We start from the raw sequence: 19253 nt of genomic DNA on the forward strand, positions 1-19253 counted from the left end.
TCTAATACAAGGAATGGAAATCCCTTTTTTGGGGAAACCACGTTGTTCAAACATACTTGAAAGAGAAACTTGATATTTTTTTCAAGATTGATATCTTGAAGTCGTTACGCGTGGAAGATATCTTTAAAATAAAAACAAAAGCCCAAATGTTCCTGAACGCCCATACCATGCCGGGAATCGATATTGATGAGCAGAAATCAGAATCGCTCCTTCATGCGAGAAGCAACGGTTCGAAGGTTGCCATAGACCTTGCCCTGTTCTGTGTCAGAAGAGAAAAACACAACTGGGGGGAAAAATCTTTCCACTAGGGCGACTTACCGGAGGGCTACCCAAAATCAGGCTGACAATTGCCTCTCGGGCAATGTGAATGTTCTTAAATCCACCTAGAATGTGAATCTTCTGGTCTGCTAGCACGACTCGGGTCCGGCTGGCGTTCTCAATGGCGAACTTGGTCTTTCCATCCTTGCCCGCAATACGACCAATGGCACGGCCAAGATGCTCCCCGTTGAGAGTCTTCACATCCTTGATTTCGAAAGACTGGATGTACAGGTCATCCAACCGGAGAAGAGCGATCGCATCGTCGATGTCGAAGCCGAGGGTGAAAGCCTTGACGAAGTCGGCGCCTTTCTGGAGCGCACCCACATCCGTCGTAAACTTGGAAGTGCGGAGCTCCACTGCCCGGCTCTTGATGTTCATGCGCACTTGGAGCTTGAGGTGCTCAACAATGGGAGGGCAGATCTTGGTCCAGTTGGCCTTGAGGGGTGTCATGCGATGAGGTGGAACAGGCACCTTGCGAGTCTCGATGCGATAAGCGGTGTTGGTGTCCTTTGCAGGTGTAAAAACGGGGCGGCCTTCTTCATCGATGCGCATCTCATTATCTCCCGTTGAGTCTGCCACGGGATTTGTGGCATCTGGCTCGTTCGCTCCCTGGGCATCAATCAAGACCTCGTCATCCTGGTCTAGCAGTTGTTAGCGCAACAGCACCCGGCGACTCGGGAGGCAGCACATACCCATAGCTGAAACTGGCGGCTGAAGCGTGGAGGCTTCGGCCGGCTGTCGAAGGGCAGTCGGGGCAGGCATGATTGTCGAAAGGGGGGGGGGGGGGGGAAAGAAAAGTCGTAAATAAGAAATAATCTGTTATCGCAGAATTTATCAGTGGCCGGACCCCCTCGCCGAAAAAAGAAGTGTGGGCGGCTGGATTTTTCGGTGCAAACAGGACAAACACCCGATGATTTCATGCTTCCCCCCGTCTGAGCTTCGGCCAAGGCATTCGGCCTCTCTCCTGCTTCCCCCAGCAAACCCCAGGATGTAAAGGCAAAGATGTCCTCGAACTTCGGACGCCGGCTATATGCCCATCTTTGGGAATCGGCATATCCATTCATAGGCCGCATACGGCCGAATCGCGTTCCCGCCCCCGATGCCTCCAGGAAGGCCTTTGACTCGTTTTTCGCCAGCCATAGACGGTTATCAACACCCCCCGGACAGTCCACGCAGCTGACGCGGCGGTTTGCCTCCGGGGGTTTCCTTGTCCTTGTATCTCATAGTTCTTCAGCAGCAGAAACTAGTGCCGCCTGCATTATCCCATCGAAACAGCTCGCCGCTCAGTACATCTGGAAGCGAGCTTTGCATACCCCAACCGACCGTCCACGTGAAGGAGCCTCTTCTGATGGCTCTAGATCACCAAAGGATGACGACCATTCTTCGAAGGTCCAAAAGCCCGATGAACATTCCTCGCAGACCCCTAACGCCACACCCTCTCAATATTCTCATCAATCAACATCTCCCTCCACAAATCGCCACCACCTGATGGATCGCCTGCCGCATATGCCGCATTTACATCGACCAACAAAAGAAGAGCTTCTGGCTGCAGCAACTGGGTTCTGGTCGCGCCTAAAGGTGCGATTCAAGTGGTTTTCTATCCGAAGCGTACGACCCTTCAACCTGGATGAGATAACAGCGCTTTTCTCATGGGTTATTCTGGGCCATGTGGTTTGGGTAGTGGTTGGAACTACCACATTCTTTTCACTCCTAATTCTTGCTATTAATACGGTGTTTGCGCAAGGTATGTGTGTCCGACCTCTATTCAGGCGAAACTTGCATGGATGCTAATCATTGTGCAGAAACTCTTGCCGGATGGGTGGGCAGCTACCTTACTAAGTCTTCTGGAGTGAAAGTTGTCTTTGAATCCGCCATCGTTCCCAAATGGAGAAATGGAGTGATTACTTTCAAAAATGTCTTTGTGTCGAGGCGGCCTGGGCAAGGAACAGGGCATGTCAGCAAGGGCTCTCCCACGACGGCCGCCGCTGCAGCCGCCGCTGCGGCTCGTGGTGAGCACGAACACGAACACGAATTTGAGGATACGTCAGCTCCGTCCGAGGAAGAAGATACAAATTATACCCAGTTCGACCTATCCATCGAAACCGTCAACGTTACCTTGTCGTTCACGAAGTGGCTTAACGGAAAAGGCCCCCTCCGGGATGTCGAGGTGAAGGGCATTCGCGGCGTCGTCGATCGCCGTCATGTCTACTGGCCAGCGGAAGATTTGGACCCCTTGTCATACCGCCACGAGCATCACCCTGGGGATTTTGAGATCGACTCTTTCAAGATGCACGATGTATTGGTTTCAATCTATCAGCCTGATAATTTTAGGCCCTTCTCTGTCAGCATCTTCTCCTGCGACCTTCCTCAGCTGCGAAAGCAATGGCTCTTCTACGATTTTCTGTCCGCCAATATGATGTCCGGATCCTTTGACAACTCGCTGTTTACTATTCACCCTCGTCAAACCCATGGCTTCACGGGGGCCCGACTGGCTGATGGGATGGAGGAAGATGGCAAGCTTAGTCCCTGGAAAAAACATAACCGCATCCGGGTCGACGGGCTCAACATTGACCATCTCAATCGAGGTGTCCAGGGCCCGTTCTCATGGATTCACGAAGGTACCGTAGATATTATCGCCGACATCATGTTACCGGCTGAGAACGATGAAAGCCTGGCCAAAGTCATGGTTGATTTCTACGACCGCCTGGAAGCCACCGTCACCTCAAATCAGTATTCCGAATCTTTGTCCCAGCGATCTCGGGAGGACCCAGAGTCCTTGTCGGAAGCCGACAAGCGGTTCCTTGCCATGGACCTGCGTGTCAACCTCAATAACGTCCGGGCTGCGGTTCCGATTTTCACCCGAGATCTTTCCTATATCAACAACGCTCTCATTCGACCTATTGTCGCCTACATCAACTCGAAACGTACTTTTATCCCCATCAATTGCCGCCTTGTCAAGCGCGCTAGTGACTTTGATGGAAGCTGGACCATCTTTGACAGTGGCCTGATGGACGACCTGTCCGCTGCGGTAAGTATCTTGGATCATTCCCCGTCGCATTTCTATATCAATCATATATACTCATACTTTGGCAGACCTATGACGCGTTCGCACGAGATGTTGTGGACGATCAAGCCCGCAAGCGGCGATTCAAGAAGGTTGGATTCTGGTCTCTTCAGCTGGCTGCCCAGGCTATCTTTTTGGGCATGGCGGGCAACATCGCCTGATTTTGTACATTTATATCTCCCCCATGGCTCTTTTCCGGCATGTTTCTCTGGGCCCATCTCGCTGGCGTTGGAGGGTTCTGTATCATAGCCACCTTTGCATTTGTGGAGTCGGGTGCATTTCATGGTCTATCCTTCTCTGTTTCTGGGGGCGAGACCTTGCTCCTCTCTTGTTGCCTCTCTATTTCCCACAGTCTGTATTATATGCCTCGCTCGCGTCCACTCCTGCTGATCATCGAGGGTTGGAGAGCTTCATGTGTCGACGAATGCATTCTCGGCGGGGTCGCATCTTTCTTTACTGCCACCATCTTGGATGCTCTTCATAAAGTCGATATAAACCACCCTGTGTTGTTGCCTATCACTGGTCTTGCAGCAGCAGCTTTGCCCTTGGCTGAATATTTGGCTACCAGCAAGACTAGGCACAGTAACCCCCTCCACTAGTTAACTCTTGATTTTGGTGATGTGCCTGGGGCACCCTTGTCCTCATACACTCGTCATAGAAACCCCGTGAGATGTCTCACTGTGGCTGTATCAAATCACCAGGAATCCTGCCAGCCTTTTCTATGATTTGGTCTTGTCTGTCTTATGTGCCTTGGAGGAACCGTCTCTGATCTCAATCGCCCGGGTTGGAACACCCGAAACAACGCGGATCACCACCAAGCCCTCATGTCTCGTTTCTGGTTTAGCTGACACCAAGGATCGCCGTGGCTCCACCGCGGAATTCACGACTAAACAGACAATTAATTAAACACAAAGGAACTTCAGTGAACCCCCTTTTTGCCTTCAACCTCCTCTTTTTCCCCACCACCGGGAAAGAAAGTCCCGGCTCTCTGGCTGAGACACGCCCCCTTTCTTTTTGCCCAAGCTTCAGCTCTCTAGGGACCCGCCATCCCGCTTCCCACGCCCCCCTCCTGGGTCTTTGCTTCCCCCGACACCCCCCCTCCTCTGATGCTGATCCCTGAACCATGTCGCGGCGAGGCAGTGAAGAGGACCTGCCAGGCCCCTCCAGAAACCAACCTCAACCTTCGGCATACCCGCCTCTGAACAGCGGTCTCATCCCTCGGGATTACCTAGGCGCGCGATCCGACATGGGTGCGCGCCCTGGGCCTCCTGGTTCCCGCCATATTTCACCTTCGCCTTTGCACACCACGCTGCCTCAGTCGTTTCGACACGAAGACTCGCCCGTCTCTCAAAGCCCGCTCTCGCCGAGGTCCAGCGCCAACCCATCTCCTTCCCAGAACCGGTCGCCTATTTCGCGCCTAGCCAATGTGCCGTTCCCTGCGCCTCCCTCGAACTCTGCCCACCCTCTCTCCCAGTCACCAGATATGACGAGTGTTGATCCGGCAGCTATCGCCGTCAGACGCGGCGATGGAAATATTGCCAAACCGCCTGGCGTGGCCGAGCCCGATCGCTCCGCGTCGTCCTCCGTCAGCTCTGTGCTGTCGGCACCCGGCGAACGTCCAACCCACCGCGTCATGCCTCGCACCTCCTCGATCGATTCCGCGATCTCTTCTCTGTCCTCTGCCTCCCAGAGATCGACTTTTGACGCCAATTCCTTGAGTCCGGCCGACATTAGCAATCTGATAAGTGCTGCTGGCTCCCCGGAGGCTGTGATTGTGCACCTCCTGAGGGAGAAACACCAGGCCGCCTCGCAGAATTCACAGCTGTGGAAGTTGGTCGACAAACAACGAACTCTCATCCTGGGTCTCAACAAGGACCTGGATCGCACATTTAAAGAGAAGGAGAAATATAAAAAGAAACTCAAAGAGCTCCAGGACGCTGCCCCTCCACTGCCAAGGGTTGATACTTCGGTACCGCGAACAATCTTGGCCGCGGATAACTCCCCTGTCGACCAGGCAAACTCGGTTCCGAGTAGCGAGAGGAAGAGCGAAGAGCGAGAAATTGAACAGCCAAGAACGGTGGTTCCACCTATTGCGACATCCGGGCTTCCTCCCAGAGGAAGCCCGGCAAGTCCTAGCTCAGTGGCAAGCCTTTCATCCCCGGTCGGAGGCGATTTACAGAAGCTTCCGCAGCCCAGTCGCAAGCCACCACCGGCGCCCCTGAACCTGCGACAAGGCGACCATGGCCGCGAAGAATCAGCGGATCCTGATTCCGATTCCGACTACGGGGATGTGCAGGACGCGGATGGAAGATTGAGCTTGGACCGTGGAAGGAGAAAGACACGTGAAGAAGATGATCGGGATCGTGAGACTGTCCTACAGAAAGAGATGGGCGCTCGCGGCTCTGTGGGTGCTGCTAAATTCGAGATCGAGCACAGCTCTCGGGATGCCGCCTCTGCCAGCCCAGCGACAGTCCCTCGTGAACTAGCAACAAGATCGCCACCCAACGTTGGCGCAGCGGGGTCCCTGGGGTCGGTCTTGAATTCTCGCTCCAACCCTATGGCATCGAATGGACGCTCTATCGTTTCCATGCCGAAGAGTCCCGGCTTGCCGCTGAGCCCACGGCCAGAGGACCGGCCCATCGGCTCTCCCCTCCCCCGGATGCCCCGAGATATGTCATCTCAGGCAGGATATAACCTCTCGGGCATGCCCATCTCTCCAAGAGCTGCGAACTACCCCTCCAATTTTGCACCTGGTGACGCTCAGATGATAAGTGGAAGACCTGGCGGTCCAATCCCATCGATCGATCCGGCCGTCAAGATAGACAGCCCGAGATCTCCCCGATTCCCTGATAATACCATCTACCAGGGACTGGTCTCAGACGAATATCCTGGCCTCCTGCTTCCTCCGAATGCACTTCCGCTCATTCAAGTTCGAGTGTCCTCTTCGCGGCTACGACCCTCCAGAAATAGCTATATGGCATCCAAACCTTTGGACGAGGAACCTGTTTTCACTTTGAGTGTCATCTCCAGATCCGAGATGGCAGAACTCTGGCGAGTGGAAAAGGTCATTGCATCTCTGCCTCAGTTGGATCACCAGATACGACAATTGGCCACTTTCGCTGGCAGACTGCCTGATCGCAGCGTTTTCAGTGGTCATTCCCCTGCCAAAGTTGATGCGCGCCGCGCCGCACTAAATGCATACTTCGACAGTCTTCTGGATACACCCATGGATGAGAAAGCAGCATTGGTCATTTGCTACTTCCTCACGAACGACGCCATTGAACCTCGTGACGATGAGACGAGCCTCCTGAAAGGTCACGGCCAAGCAAATCTTGACATGCCCCGAGGACCAGACGGGAAACCCAGAAAAGAAGGCTATCTGACCAAGCGAGGCAAGAACTTTGGCGGCTGGAAAGCTCGCTACTTTGTGCTGCAAGGGCCCGAGTTGAAGTATTTCGAGTCCCCGGGTGGACCCCATATGGGTACTATCAGGCTTCATCATGCGCAGATTGGCAAACAGTCCCAAAATTCCAGCTGTCAGAGCAATTCGCCCCCGGGCGCCGAAGAGGACTCCGAGAATCAATATCGCCATGCGTTCCTTGTCCTGGAGCCGAAGAAGAAAGATTCATCAGCGCTTGTCCGCCATGTGCTTTGCGCTGAAAGTGATGAGGAGCGTGATAAGTGGGTCGATGCGCTGATGGAGTACGTGGAGCCGCCTTCTTCGGATAGCGAGAGCCGGGGAAATGGATCGTCGAAGGGTCAATCACAAGCCCAAGCCAAACATTCATCGACGGCTGTATCCAAACCTAAGGGGTTCAACAGCGGAAACAAGCAATCTGGCCGTGGGGTTGAGAGCCCTGATCAAGAAGCAGGTGGCTCTGTCCAGGGGTTCAGCTTTGATGATACTGTTGCAGCTGAGCCTCCTATTCTTGGTTCCTCTCTCGATCATGCACCTCGATCTCCACGAATCCCGGCCGCTCTGTCCACTGACTTCCGAGACTTGAATCAATCCGGTGTGGACCCAGGCCTGCAATCCCCGAAGATAATCTCGGGGCCCACCAACGGCACAGTCATCCAGGATGTGGGGGCCTGGGGCAATAAGCCAACGACCACAACCACGTCCGTTAAAGAGAAGAAGCGCAGCATCTGGGGCTTCCGCACAAGGTCCTCCTTTGATCTGGCTGCACAGGCCAATGAGGCATCCACAGGAACCAATGCGCAAGCCGAGCGACGAGAGCCTGTCAAGCCTGTATTTGGTATTCCCCTGGCGGAGGCTGTACAGGATTGCGGTCCTCAAGGTGTTGAAGCAGACCTTCCTGCTGTGGTCTACCGTTGCATCGAATACCTGCATGCTAAGGACGCGGCCTTGGAAGAAGGAATTTTCCGCCTGAGCGGCTCCAATGTTGTGATCAAGGCGTTGAAGGAACGGTTCAACAATGAGGGTGATGTTAACTTCCTGACGGGGGATCAATATTACGATGTCCACGCTGTCGCATCTCTCTTCAAGCAGTACTTGCGCGAGCTCCCGACAACAGTGTTGACTCGAGAACTCCATCTGGATTTCCTTCGCGTTCTTGGTATGGAACACATTCCGTTGTCTCTTCCCCCTCCGATTCATCAAACCTTAAAAAGCTAATTAGTGAATTTTCAACAGAACTTGATGATCGACAGAAGAAGGTCGTCGCTTTCAACGCACTGATTCACCGGTTGCCAAAGCCGAACCTTTCACTCTTGCGTGCGCTGTCTCTATTTTTGATTGAGATTGTCAACAATTCGGATGTGAACAAGATGACCGTCCGTAACGTGGGCATTGTCTTTGCTCCCACCCTCAACATTCCGGCGCCTGTATTTTCGATGTTCCTCACCGACTTTGATAGCATATTTGGCGACGCCGGCTCCCGCTCGTCCGCGGTGGAGCTGACTGTAGACCACAGTCTGTCCCCCGATGATGTTCGCTCTCCGCGCCACCAGATGTTCTCGGATATACCGACCCCCTCCTATAACCAGACCTCATTCCGTGGCCCTGGAGATGGTTCGGCCAGTCATGTTGACAACTCCCGTGCTCCGCACGAGACAGGCTTCATTCCAATGCAGCCATCTTATGAACAAGCTGGTTACAGGAACGAAACCTACAACCAACACCCAGGAGCCTCGGGTCAATACTCTTCCTTGAATGGGATGCTGATTCCCAGCTCGGACGACACTCGTTCAGCCAAGTCGAAGAGGCGGGAGAGCTCAATGCTCTTCATGGAGAGCAGTATGTGATGATTGCCCAAAACGCTTTGGGGACCCGAGCTCATTTTCGTCGAACAGCACCTGGAGACTTCTCCGTCCACCAAGGCAATAAATAATCGCCTGGAGCAACACTTGGCAGGCTCAGTCCTATCCGTGTTGTTCTGTCACCTTACAATCATGCTGCAAATTCAGAACCCTCTACGCCCCACCACCCACCTTTTGACAGGTCATGACTTGCACGCGGAATAACGACTTCACCATCCACTTGGCATCAGCAAAATCGCGAGGGAATGTTTAATGATAATGGTAATCAGGATGAGGCTGCAATATTTCAAGGTTTGATATCTGGCCTCGGAACTATTTATCTCCCGTTGATGACTTTTCTTTCTTCTTTTTCTTTGTGATCTACCGTGGCACTGATCTACCGTTGCACAGATCTACCGTTATACCCCTTCTTTCTTTTTCGCTCTTATAACCTTTTTTCTTACCTCTTTCTTTCTCTTTCTTTTGCTTTCCCATTGGCTCTTTTTGACCGACTCTTCCACTGGCCCGAGGGCTTGACTTTCAGCGACTTGATTTTCAGGCGCTCAATAGCGCGGTTGTATGTCCGAGTGCTTGATACAGTATACGTCCTATCTCATAATATTACTTCCCAACTGTCCAGATCCTGAGGAGCTGTGCATAACCAAACTCAGTTCATTATATACCGTAAATATTCTCGTCTCCGGCGCCTCTAAAAGCGCCGCGTGCGTTCGCCTCGCCAGAAACCCATGAGCTCGCCGTTTTCCCGAGCCCAGTCCCGCACGTTGTCCACCAATGCCTTCGCCATTCCCTTGTTCTTCGTCTTGCCCTCTGAAGGCCCACGGCTATGGCCCAGCCCGGATGGGACATGCTCCCCGGTGGCATACTCGGAGCCCATGCTGGGCAGAACATTCTCGCCCGCGCTCAGACTAACGAAGAGAGCGAATGGGACCAGCCAGATGCATAGTCCAAAATACGACGCCACTTCGGAGAAGGAGGGCATGTCGTCATAGTCGACCTGGTATGGCTGGCGCCAGTTGGTCTCGTTGCGCCGGGAGGGAGGGAGCGGCTTCGAAAAGTGGCGGAACCATAGCCAATGGTTGAGGAGGACCAACCCGCAGGACAGAATGAAGAGGGGGTCAGTGAGTTTGACAATTGGGAAGCGGCGTAGGTTGCTGGCGTAGATGAGGTGGGAGAGGATGCTGAGGAGGGAGAGCGAGATGGGAAATCGGTCGAATATCGCGAGGAGGACCTGAATGCCGATGATGGTGTATATTAAGCGACCCAGGAGTCGGCGTGTAAGAACAGTGTGTTCTTCCACGAGCTCGGATAGATAGTAAAGTCCCGATGCTGGATCGATGTTAGTCCTAGAGTCTCTGTGTTCTCTTGAGCCGGGGGACTCGGAGCTAGCTGGCTAGCTTACCGATGGCGAGGGTGAGGAAGGCGAATCCAACAATCACCCCCAAATACCCTACCAGCGGTAGGATCCACATGGTGAAGAGCGGTCAAGAGCAGCTGTGGAGGTGGCGGTGCGAAGGTTTGGGAAGGGCCGGGGAGGGAAGCGAAAGGTGTCTGTCGCGAACCGTCATGACGCTCTCGTATTGGGTGCCTGATCCTTCAGGCGGCCACCCCGCCCAAAAAATTAACAGTCGCAGCCATCCGCTTTCAATTCCTTGTCGCATTTGGTCATTGTTCCCCCCAAAGCCACCATGTCGCGCCCCGAAGATATTCTGTAAGTTGATCCTCCCCGGTGAGACCCCTCGCATGCTTCCATCTGACTGATTTTGCGATCACAGCCCGCCCGATCTCTTCTACAACGACAATGAGTCCCGCAAGTATACAACATCGTCGCGCATCCGGAATATCCAAGCCGACATGACCCACCGCGCTCTCGAGCTCCTCGATCTGAAGTCTCCCTCCCTGATTCTCGATGTCGGATGTGGCTCCGGCCTGTCAGGCGAAATTCTGTCTGAGGTATCTCCCGAGGACGGGGGGCCACACACCTGGGTGGGCATGGACATCGCCCCCAGCATGCTGGACGTAGCACTACAACGCGAAGTCGAGGGTGATCTCTTCCTCGCCGACATTGGACAAGGCGTTCCTTTCCGGCCCGGCACGTTTGATGCCGCGATCAGTATCAGTGCTATCCAGTGGCTGTGCAATGCGGAATCCAGCGACGTCAGCCCCGAGGGTCGTCTCAAGCGATTTTTCGAAGGTCTCTACGCCAGTCTACGCCGCGGTGGACGGGCGGTCTGCCAGTTCTATCCCAAGAACGATATTCAGCGAAGCATGATCAGCGGCGCGGCCATCAAGGCTGGTTTCGGGGCTGGCATGCTGGAGGATGACCCCGGTACTAAGAACAGCAAACTCTACCTTGTCCTCACCGTCGGCGGTGGCGGCCTGCAGGGCGATATCACTGGAGTTGTCAACGGCATGGATGATGTCAATGTCTTGGATGCGCGGAGAAAGGCTATGGAGGTGCACAATGCCCGGGGTCCGCCTCGAAAGGGCGATAAGGCTTGGATTATGAAGAAGAAGGAGCAAATGGAGAAGAAGGGGAAGGTGGTGAAGTCGAACTCCAAGTATACGGGCCGGAAGCGACGTATAGCCTTCTGATCACTGTTTACCTGTCGATGCAAACGAATTCTCCCCGGGTGCTCAAATTTAGCGCCACATAGATGGCGACACCGTGATCACCCGGTTGGCCATGCCCACCTGCAGGCCATTCAAAATACCTGTGATACCCTTTTTCCCGCTGATACCGATACCTTCAACATGTCTACTGCGGAACCGGGCGATGACGGCCGCGCATTGGAACATCCCCAATCCTCTCCATGGACTTCTCTCATCCTGAAGGGTCACTCGTTGTGCCTAGGGTCCTACGAGCGCATCCAGCGCATCGAATTCAGACCAAAGAAGCGGCGATTTGTCCGAGGTCAGAGCCCCTTCTGGTCCCTCTGTCTACGCAAAAAAAAAAAAAACCAAAAAAACATAAAAGTTTGCTGTACTGGTGCTGCCTCGTGGGCACAAGGGTTGTTTATTTTGAACTATCTAGAAGACCTCCATGGCTCAATGGCCCCTATCAGTAGTCTCCTACGCATTTTCTGAAACAACACGACTTCTTCCCTTCACTCGCCGGAGGTCTGTCCTCTCGGATCCTACAGATAAGCCTGGAGCTGATATAGCCCCCATATGAATTACCTGAAGCCCATAGCATATTGTTAACCACGGTTACTTTTCTAATGCCCATGTAGGGATGTGATTTACCTCATCTTGATACAGGGCAGCGCGAATCAGAAGAGGGAAAGGGAGGAGTGCAGAACTCTGGTATTCAAAAGGTGTCTATTGCTATAACTTGCCAAGGGACATCGCGAGCTAAATAGAAAGAAAGATAATACATAATTGGGAATTCCCCCAGTCGACCCAGACGCTGCAGGAGCCACCGTAGGTGAGTCGATTGGGACAAACCCCCGTCGTAGCAGTGAGGAGGAGGAGGAGGAGGAGGGAAGGCGACGGGGTTCAAATTTACAGAGCCGCCTCCATCTTGTCCAGAACAGCCCGGGTGAACTCATGGGTGGTGGCCTGACCACCCATGTCGCGGGTGCGAGTCGTTCTGTAACCAACACGTTAGTAATCCGAGGGTTCATGGCAAAGATCGCGTTGGGGTGGTTGGGAGAAGGGTCTGGTGAGGAACGTGAAACTTACCCCTCGCCGATCACATCGTAGACGGCCTTGGAGATGCGGTTGGCGTGCTCGTCAAGACCCAGGTGGCGGAGCAGCATAGATCCGGAGAGGATCATGGCGCTGGGGTTGGCCTGGTCCTTGCCCTTGATGTCGAGGCCGACGTGACGGCAGCCAGGCTCGAAGACGGCGACGTCACGGCCCATGTTGCAGCCGGGAACGACACCCGGACCGCCGACAAGGGCAGCACCGACGTTGGAAAGAATGCCACCGTACAGGTTGGGCATGACCATGACATCGAACTGCTGGGGGCGCGACACGGCCTGCATGGAGGCGTTGTCGACAATCATGTCGTTGACCTCCAGGGTGGGGTAGTCCTCGGCGACCTTGTGGAAGGTGCTGCGGAAGAGACCGTCGGCCAGCTTCATGATGTTGGCCTTGTGGATGCAGGTGACCTTCTTGCGGTTGTTGGCGAGGGCGAAGCTGAAGGCAAACTTGGCGATGCGCTCAGACTTGGCGCGGGTGATAATCTTAAGGGACTCGACGACACCCTGCACCGATTGGTGCTCGAGGCCGGAGTACTCACCCTCGGTATTCTCACGGATGATGCACAGGTCGACGTCCTTGTGGCGGGTCTGGTAACCGGGGATGTTCTTGATCAGCGAGATGGAGGCGTAAATGTCCAGCTCCTGGCGGAGAGCGACGTTGAAGGACTGGTGGCCCGACCGCTCCACAGGGGTGTGGAGGATACCCTTCAGACCGAGCTTGTTGCGCTTGAGCGAGGCCAGCGACTCCCTGAACAGCTCCTCCGAGTGCTTGTTGCCCGTGTCCACACCGCTCACGTCGACCTGCTCCCACTCGATGGGCACGTTGTCGGCCTTGAAGATGGTCTTGACCGACTCCGCAACCTCAGCACCGATTCCGTCACCTAGTGAACATCAGCAAACCCAGTCCGTGTCGCATGCAGCAAGATCCAAGGTCCACAGCCGAGACCGATCGGGGGATCCGCGACGAATAGCATACCGGGAATCAGAGTGACCGTGTACTTGCCACCATACTTGGTAGGCTTGAAGATGTCAGACTGCACGCTGGCGAAGGCTGATCGCGAGAAAAAAAAAAGAGAAAAACAGTTAGTCACAAAAAGACCAATTGAAAAACACACGCGCATTCTCGAGGGTCAATGGGCGTACTTCTCGCGGGAATGGAGCGACCGAAGGTGGGAGCCACGGAGGCGCTGCGAAGCAGAGTCTGAACTCGGTTAGACAAGAGAAATGCGCCAAGGAGGAGGCAGCCCAATGATCACGTACCCGGACAGGCTGGGCCGTGCGAGAGAACATTTTGGATCACTCGAGTTCTTAGACACGGGGGAGGAGTGAGATGGGTCGACAGGAGGAGGTAGAGTGCCAGGAAACGGGGATTGGAGAGGGGGAAGGATCAGAGGAGACAAAAGGGAAACCGGAAAAAAAAGGCCCGGATGGGCTCGGCGTAGTGGACATCGCCCGACGCCGCGCTGCAGCGGCCCGATCTTATCTGCCCGCCTTTCCCTCTCCGCCTTCTATGGCCCTCTCTTCGGCCATTACCTCCCCGTTCTCTCTTCTGGCCTTTGTTCCACTCTTCCCAAACATTTGGTTCCTTGCTTCCTATTCAACTACCCTCTCGGAATGAGCTGCAGCCGCGACTCCTGATGGGGTGACTTGGAACAAAGGCTAGGCTATCGCGGACATCCTCCATCTCCGAGATGATTGGCCTCCCTTCTCCACGACTCCACTCTGCCTCTGCGTCAACATCACCACGAGGCCTTTGTCTCCTGCCAGAACCTCCGCAGGGATGGCCCCCAGGCACGGCATCGGCAGAATGGAGCAGCCCGCCAGGCTGGTCTTGAGCTGGTCAATCAAATATTTCGCCATTAGACTTGACGGCCGATGTCCCAATTCGGGTCTCAATCACATCTCAATAAGCCTTTGACTGATACAACAGCCATGAAGACGAGGGGAAGGCATTGCTTTCGCTCCAGAGGTGTATAAAGTCCGGCTGGGAGCCATGCCTTTCCTCCCCACGATCTACTTCCAACGATCTTCGCCTCACACTCTTGAATACACATCAGACACCACCGAGCTACAAAGCCTCCCCGTACCCTCTTCCCAATCCCTTCATTCCACCCCGTCAACATGAAGGTTCTCTCGATTGTCCTTGCCCTGATGGCCGCGACCACCGCCCAGGCTGCAGCGGGCCGCACCATGCAGAAATGGTGTGGCCACCCCGGGCAAGGCTGCTACATGATGAAGCGCACCGCCGACGTCTCCACTGAAGTCAAGCGCTCCGCCGATGCCCTGGCTGAGGCCATGGCGGAGGCCCACCCGGCCGCTCTCCAGAAGTGGTGCGCCCACCCTGGCCAGGGCTGCGCCAAGGTGAAGCGTACTGCCGAGGCCGTCGAAGAGGTCAAGCGCTCTGCTGATGCCCTTGCCGAGACCCTGGCTGCCATGGATGAGGAGGAGTAAAGGTAAGCAATGAGTCTCTACTCCCGATCATTATGCTCGTCTTACCCATTCGATTGATGCAGTGTGTCATATGCGTTTGGAATCCCTCGGGAACTTCGTGGCATTACATGCAAGCGTGTCAACGCCACTGTTGATGCCCAGCATAACTATGTTGAACTCTCTGTTCGACTCTGAATTCTGGTATCATTATTACCCGAGGAAGCCCCTGTGGGCATTGGAAATTCTGGGGACCTGTCTATGGCGAACACTCCTTTGTCTTATTGGCCATGACGACCTCTGCTGTCTGCTTGTTTCGAGGAAGGGTCCAAGGGATGAACAGATCAGAAACTTATCCAGTCTGAAGAAACGCATGAGTATGATCTCCACACCGCAGTGTTGCGTAGATAAATTCTTGGAGCATAGTCTCTCTCGGGTAACGTGCATACGGCCCAGATAGATCCGCCATGGCCATTTCGGCTCTCTTGTAACCTCGCCTGTGTAGGGTCGTACGGATTTGGATATCACTCCTGGTAGATAGCGGAGAAAGGGCTATGTGAGCCCCAGTCAATTGATAGGACAGGAGATGGGTAACATAGGGATCTAGGAGCATATCTGCAGTCATTGTTCTGATCTATGTGTACAGATATGCCGACTATCTTGGCTCATATCATCATCAGATCATCATCATCATAGTGCAGGGCGTTCTCGAGAGCACAGAAACCTTAGTTCGGGCACAGCCACTGCGGCGGTTGAACCCCAGCACATGCTGTCTGATACCGATGCCTCTCCTCGAATAGCCCGTACTGTGACTCCATGGGTCCCGCCGACGACCCGCACCAGTTCTGACTCTTGTACACGGGGTCTGTAGACGCAGCGTAGGGCTCTCCGGTCGAGGGCTCATTTGGCAGGGTCGTGGCCTCATAACCAGACACCATATAGGGCTCCGCAAACCCTTTATGCTCCGAGTCGTTCATTTCGAGGTCTTGTGTCCGGGTCTGTCCGTGCATCGCGTACAGCTGCCACGTTTGAATCAAACGCTGCTGCTGCTCCGGATCCGCATTTCTCACAAGATCGAGCTGGGCAGGAGAAAGAGTGCTCGGGTCGAGTCCATGCTGCACCAGGATCTCGTGGAGGGCCATGGCGGGGTCCGTGGTAACGGGGTGAGAAGGAGCTACGTGGGATGAGTGATGGTAGTGCTGGGTGATACTGTAGGAGATGGGGGCTTGCGACGCGGCCAGGTCGGGCTGGGATGGGGAGGGGGCGCGCTGCTCCATTGTCATTTGCCGGTCGAACAGGGCGGATAGCTCGTCTTGGAGCTTCCCGTTGCCTTCCGACACGGATAATCCGCACTAGACATGTTGCTGGTCAGGCTCACAATCTCGGATCAGGTCAAGCGGTCACGCGTAGACTACCTGGGCACAGTGCGGGTTCTCGATAAAGGCAGCCAAGGCAAGGGCGATGTCGGAGACATGGCCGCAAAAGGGACACTGGTGTAGGATGGAAGAAGACATGATGATAAAGAGTTGAGTGGAAAGAAAGGGAGAAAAAGAGTAGGAAGGAGAGAGAAGAACGGAGGCCACGGGATATCAAGACAGAGAGGACGGTCACTATCAACACGTTTCGGGGGAATCACGGGGAGCCAAAAGACAACACGAGCACTGGATCTGAAAGCGTGACTCGACGCCAGTACTGCGTAGTGGGGGATCGAGAGAGCGAAAAAAAAAAAAAAAAAAAAAAGGGGATGTATGGTAAAGCAAAGACGCAATGTGATGAAAGGGAGACCCCTCCTCCGGACCCCGCGATGCCCAAGGGAGGAGGTTCAAATAGATTGGGCCGCACCGCGAACTAGGTTAGTCAGAGAAATTAGTCAGGGGACATCCAGGAGGATAGTCCAGTCCCAGCGAGGCCCAGGCAGACGAGAGATCGCCAGTCGCAAGTTGTGGCTCCGTCAAACACAAAGCGGAGAACTATGCAATCCGACTCCGAATCATGGAGAGCCATCGGGTTGACGCCAATGCCCGGCCAGGTCAGGTGACCCAGGCAGCCCCCGTGACGCAGCTTCAGCCCCGACGGGGGAGCTCTCCCCATCGCGTCTACTTCACCTACAACTTCATTCTTCTGACGTCCCGGATTCTGGAAGACCCGTCTTGCTTCACACATCCACCATCACCATGGTAAGTCCTTTCTCCCTGTCCACCAGTCCGCTCGATGAAAGCTAATGGAACCCTGGGTTAGACGTCAATCGGCACGGGCTATGATCTTTCCAACTCGGTCTTCTCGCCCGATGGCCGGAATTTCCAGGTACCCTCTGCTCCATGAATGACGCTGCGGCAGCAGTGGGCTCCGTATAAGCTTCGTGCAGCTGACCGAACCCCCATAGGTTGAGTATGCCGTGAAGGCAGTCGAAAACGGCGGCACAGCTATCGGCATTCGGTGCAAGGACGGCGTCGTCTTGGCCGTGGAGAAAATCATCACCAGCAAGCTCCTCAAACCCGGGGCGAATAAGAGAATTGCGACCGTTGATCGCCACGTTGGCATTGTGAGACTGAGCCCTCCCCGCCCTTCCGTCCTCCATTCTTCCCGAACCAGGGATCGGGTGGTGCTTACTTTTGATGTTATCACTCTGCGAGACGGGCAAGTCCAAGGCTAATTGGTTCTCATCTTGGGTCTAGGTATCCGCCGGTCTCGTCCCTGACGGCCGTCACTTTGTTTCCCGAGCTCGCGACGAAGCCTCCTCGTGGAGAGGCGTGTACAAGGGCCCCATCCCGACCTCCGCACTCGCCAATCGCCTCGGCGGGTACGTACAAGCATATACTCTTTACTCTAGCGTCCGGCCATTCGGCGTGACCTCCATTGTCGGTGGATGGGATAGCGAGGCAGAGCTGGCGGTCGATGGCCAGGTCGGCCAGGGACCCCAGTCGGGCGCCGGTGGAAAGGTCGAGGGTGCCAAGGCTGGGGGACCCGGTCTATACATGATTGAGCCCAGTGGGCTTTACTGGGTATGCACATTCGAGAGGAAATTTCTTTTCCCAATTTCTGTTCTGGGACCGATCATGCTGACTGACGGGCAACGTAGGGATATTATGGTGCTGCCACCGGTAAGGGACGGCAGGCGGCCAAGGCCGAGCTGGAGAAATTGGATCTCAGCTCCGAGAAGCTGTCTCTGCTCGACGGAGTGAAGGAGGCGGCTCGCATCATCTATGTCGCGCACGAAGATAGCAAGGACAAGGATTTCGAATTGGAGATGACGTGGATCAGCTCGGTCGATGGCCCCACCAAGGGCCGGCATGAGGAAGTGCCCCAGGACATCCGGGAAGAAGCCGAGAAGGCTGCGCGGCGGGCTCTGGATGAGGAGGAGGAGGAGGAGGACAAGGGTCAAGGGGAGCAGATGGAAGAGTGAAGGTGGACGCATAATAGACAAGGACCAAGCCGCGAACGAAATGTCTACGAGATTAATTTGATGCTGCTGCCAATTTTGCTCCAGTAGAAATTTTCAGAGCCCACGCAACAATAGCTGGCCTGCAGTTTCCAATTACTTGTGCAGGACGCGAGACCGGCGAATTAGGAAATCAACCGGAAAGCTACAGAATCTGTCCCTCCGACCAATCTCGGCGCTTCACGCCCAGCTCCACGGCGGCGCTACCCCAATCTTCGCCGTGGTTGTGCATCCCGCTCTTGCCCAACCCAGCCCTCTCTAGTCCCTGCTCCTCCGTCAAAACAGTCAACAGGCCAAAGATGACCGGGACTCCCGTATCCAATTGCACCCGCATCAGCCCATGGCTGACTGCGTCGGCAATGTACTCGAAGTGCATCGTGGCGCCCTTGATGAGGACGCCGATCGCGATAATGGCATCGAATGGCTTCTTAGGCGTCGCTGAGGTCCCCGACTTGCTCAGGTCGGTGGTCGATGATGAAAGCAGGTCGGTAGCACTGATGCCCTCGCCGGTGGAGCTCGCCTGGACTTGGGAAGCGGCGTATAGTCTAGAGACGAAAGGCTTTAATTAGCTCCATGCGTGTTCCCCAGGACGAGAATGGTCTGTTCGGAAGGCTTATTAGAGAATTAGAAGGGGAATGGCCTTACCGCTGCACGCCGATGGGCAATTCGTAGCTGCCGGGAACCGTTTGGACGGTGATGTTCTCCTCGGTCACGCCAGATGCCAGCAAGCTCTTCTTCGCGCCTGCCACCAAGTTATCGATGATTGCTGTGTTCCAGCGGGCATGAACAATTGCAATGCGCAGTCCTGAGCCTGTAGTGCTTCGCAATCAGTCGGGGTGTGGCCTCTTCGAGGTTCCGGTCTCCTAGGGGCGGGGGGTGTTTTCTCACCATCAAGGGTCTGGGCCGCTCCGGGGCCTTTAATAGATGTCATTTTGGGGAGGAACTGATCCGGTATGAAGGTATGAAGAAAGAGCAGACAGGTTTAAGCACAATTCAGCCCGCGAAGTTGTTTGAAATCGTG

General features: G+C 54.8%; 10 protein-coding genes across 10 annotated transcripts; 5 read left to right on the forward strand and 5 right to left on the reverse strand.

Moving 5' to 3' along the window:
• Nucleotides 1-197: 197 nt before the first annotated feature.
• On the reverse strand, nt 198-1080 carry N7482_008653 (pre-rRNA-processing protein PNO1; the record flags this gene model as incomplete). The annotated part of the gene is made up of 3 exons (XM_056690777.1): nt 198-254; nt 319-959; nt 1011-1080. The coding sequence occupies 3 exons, from the start codon at nt 1078-1080 to the stop codon at nt 198-200; spliced, it is 768 nt and encodes a 255-aa protein (XP_056540542.1).
• Nucleotides 1081-1320: 240 nt separating this feature from the next.
• Nucleotides 1321-3543, forward strand: N7482_008654 (mitochondrial distribution and morphology protein; the record flags this gene model as incomplete). The annotated part of the gene is made up of 3 exons (XM_056690778.1): nt 1321-2062; nt 2121-3346; nt 3412-3543. 3 exons carry the CDS (start codon nt 1321-1323, stop codon nt 3541-3543), a joined length of 2100 nt encoding a protein of 699 aa, XP_056540543.1.
• A 962-nt stretch (nt 3544-4505) lies between these two features.
• N7482_008655 (GTPase-activating protein BEM3) lies at nt 4506-8647 on the forward strand (the record flags this gene model as incomplete). The annotated part of the gene is made up of 2 exons (XM_056690779.1): nt 4506-7959; nt 8037-8647. 2 exons carry the CDS (start codon nt 4506-4508, stop codon nt 8645-8647), a joined length of 4065 nt encoding a protein of 1354 aa, XP_056540544.1.
• Nucleotides 8648-9350: 703 nt separating this feature from the next.
• N7482_008656 (uncharacterized protein) lies at nt 9351-10131 on the reverse strand (the record flags this gene model as incomplete). The annotated part of the gene is made up of 2 exons (XM_056690780.1): nt 9351-9988; nt 10062-10131. The coding sequence occupies 2 exons, from the start codon at nt 10129-10131 to the stop codon at nt 9351-9353; spliced, it is 708 nt and encodes a 235-aa protein (XP_056540545.1).
• A 216-nt stretch (nt 10132-10347) lies between these two features.
• N7482_008657 (18S rRNA methyltransferase BUD23) lies at nt 10348-11254 on the forward strand (the record flags this gene model as incomplete). The annotated part of the gene is made up of 2 exons (XM_056690781.1): nt 10348-10370; nt 10435-11254. The coding sequence occupies 2 exons, from the start codon at nt 10348-10350 to the stop codon at nt 11252-11254; spliced, it is 843 nt and encodes a 280-aa protein (XP_056540546.1).
• Nucleotides 11255-12163: 909 nt separating this feature from the next.
• Nucleotides 12164-13656, reverse strand: N7482_008658 (isocitrate dehydrogenase (NAD(+)) IDH1; the record flags this gene model as incomplete). Its single annotated transcript, XM_056690782.1, has 5 exons — nt 12164-12251; nt 12344-13247; nt 13343-13407; nt 13482-13567; nt 13627-13656. 5 exons carry the CDS (start codon nt 13654-13656, stop codon nt 12164-12166), a joined length of 1173 nt encoding a protein of 390 aa, XP_056540547.1.
• An 831-nt stretch (nt 13657-14487) lies between these two features.
• Nucleotides 14488-14817, forward strand: N7482_008659 (mating alpha-pheromone PpgA; the record flags this gene model as incomplete). The annotated part of the gene is made up of 1 exon (XM_056690783.1): nt 14488-14817. One exon carries the CDS (start codon nt 14488-14490, stop codon nt 14815-14817), a length of 330 nt encoding a protein of 109 aa, XP_056540548.1.
• A 701-nt stretch (nt 14818-15518) lies between these two features.
• On the reverse strand, nt 15519-16307 carry N7482_008660 (uncharacterized protein; the record flags this gene model as incomplete). The annotated part of the gene is made up of 2 exons (XM_056690784.1): nt 15519-16145; nt 16209-16307. The coding sequence occupies 2 exons, from the start codon at nt 16305-16307 to the stop codon at nt 15519-15521; spliced, it is 726 nt and encodes a 241-aa protein (XP_056540549.1).
• Nucleotides 16308-16967: 660 nt separating this feature from the next.
• Nucleotides 16968-18196, forward strand: N7482_008661 (proteasome core particle subunit alpha 7; the record flags this gene model as incomplete). The annotated part of the gene is made up of 5 exons (XM_056690785.1): nt 16968-16970; nt 17032-17097; nt 17177-17335; nt 17469-17795; nt 17873-18196. 5 exons carry the CDS (start codon nt 16968-16970, stop codon nt 18194-18196), a joined length of 879 nt encoding a protein of 292 aa, XP_056540550.1.
• Nucleotides 18197-18377: 181 nt separating this feature from the next.
• N7482_008662 (lumazine synthase RIB4) lies at nt 18378-19163 on the reverse strand (the record flags this gene model as incomplete). Its single annotated transcript, XM_056690786.1, has 3 exons — nt 18378-18777; nt 18878-19043; nt 19121-19163. 3 exons carry the CDS (start codon nt 19161-19163, stop codon nt 18378-18380), a joined length of 609 nt encoding a protein of 202 aa, XP_056540551.1.
• Between the last annotated feature and the right edge of the window lie 90 nt (nt 19164-19253).

The sequence above is a fragment of the Penicillium canariense genome (genome assembly GCF_028826845.1).
Source record: "Penicillium canariense strain IBT 26290 chromosome Unknown utg000006l_segment0_segment0, whole genome shotgun sequence".
Classification (NCBI taxonomy): Eukaryota; Fungi; Ascomycota; class Eurotiomycetes; order Eurotiales; family Aspergillaceae; genus Penicillium; species Penicillium canariense.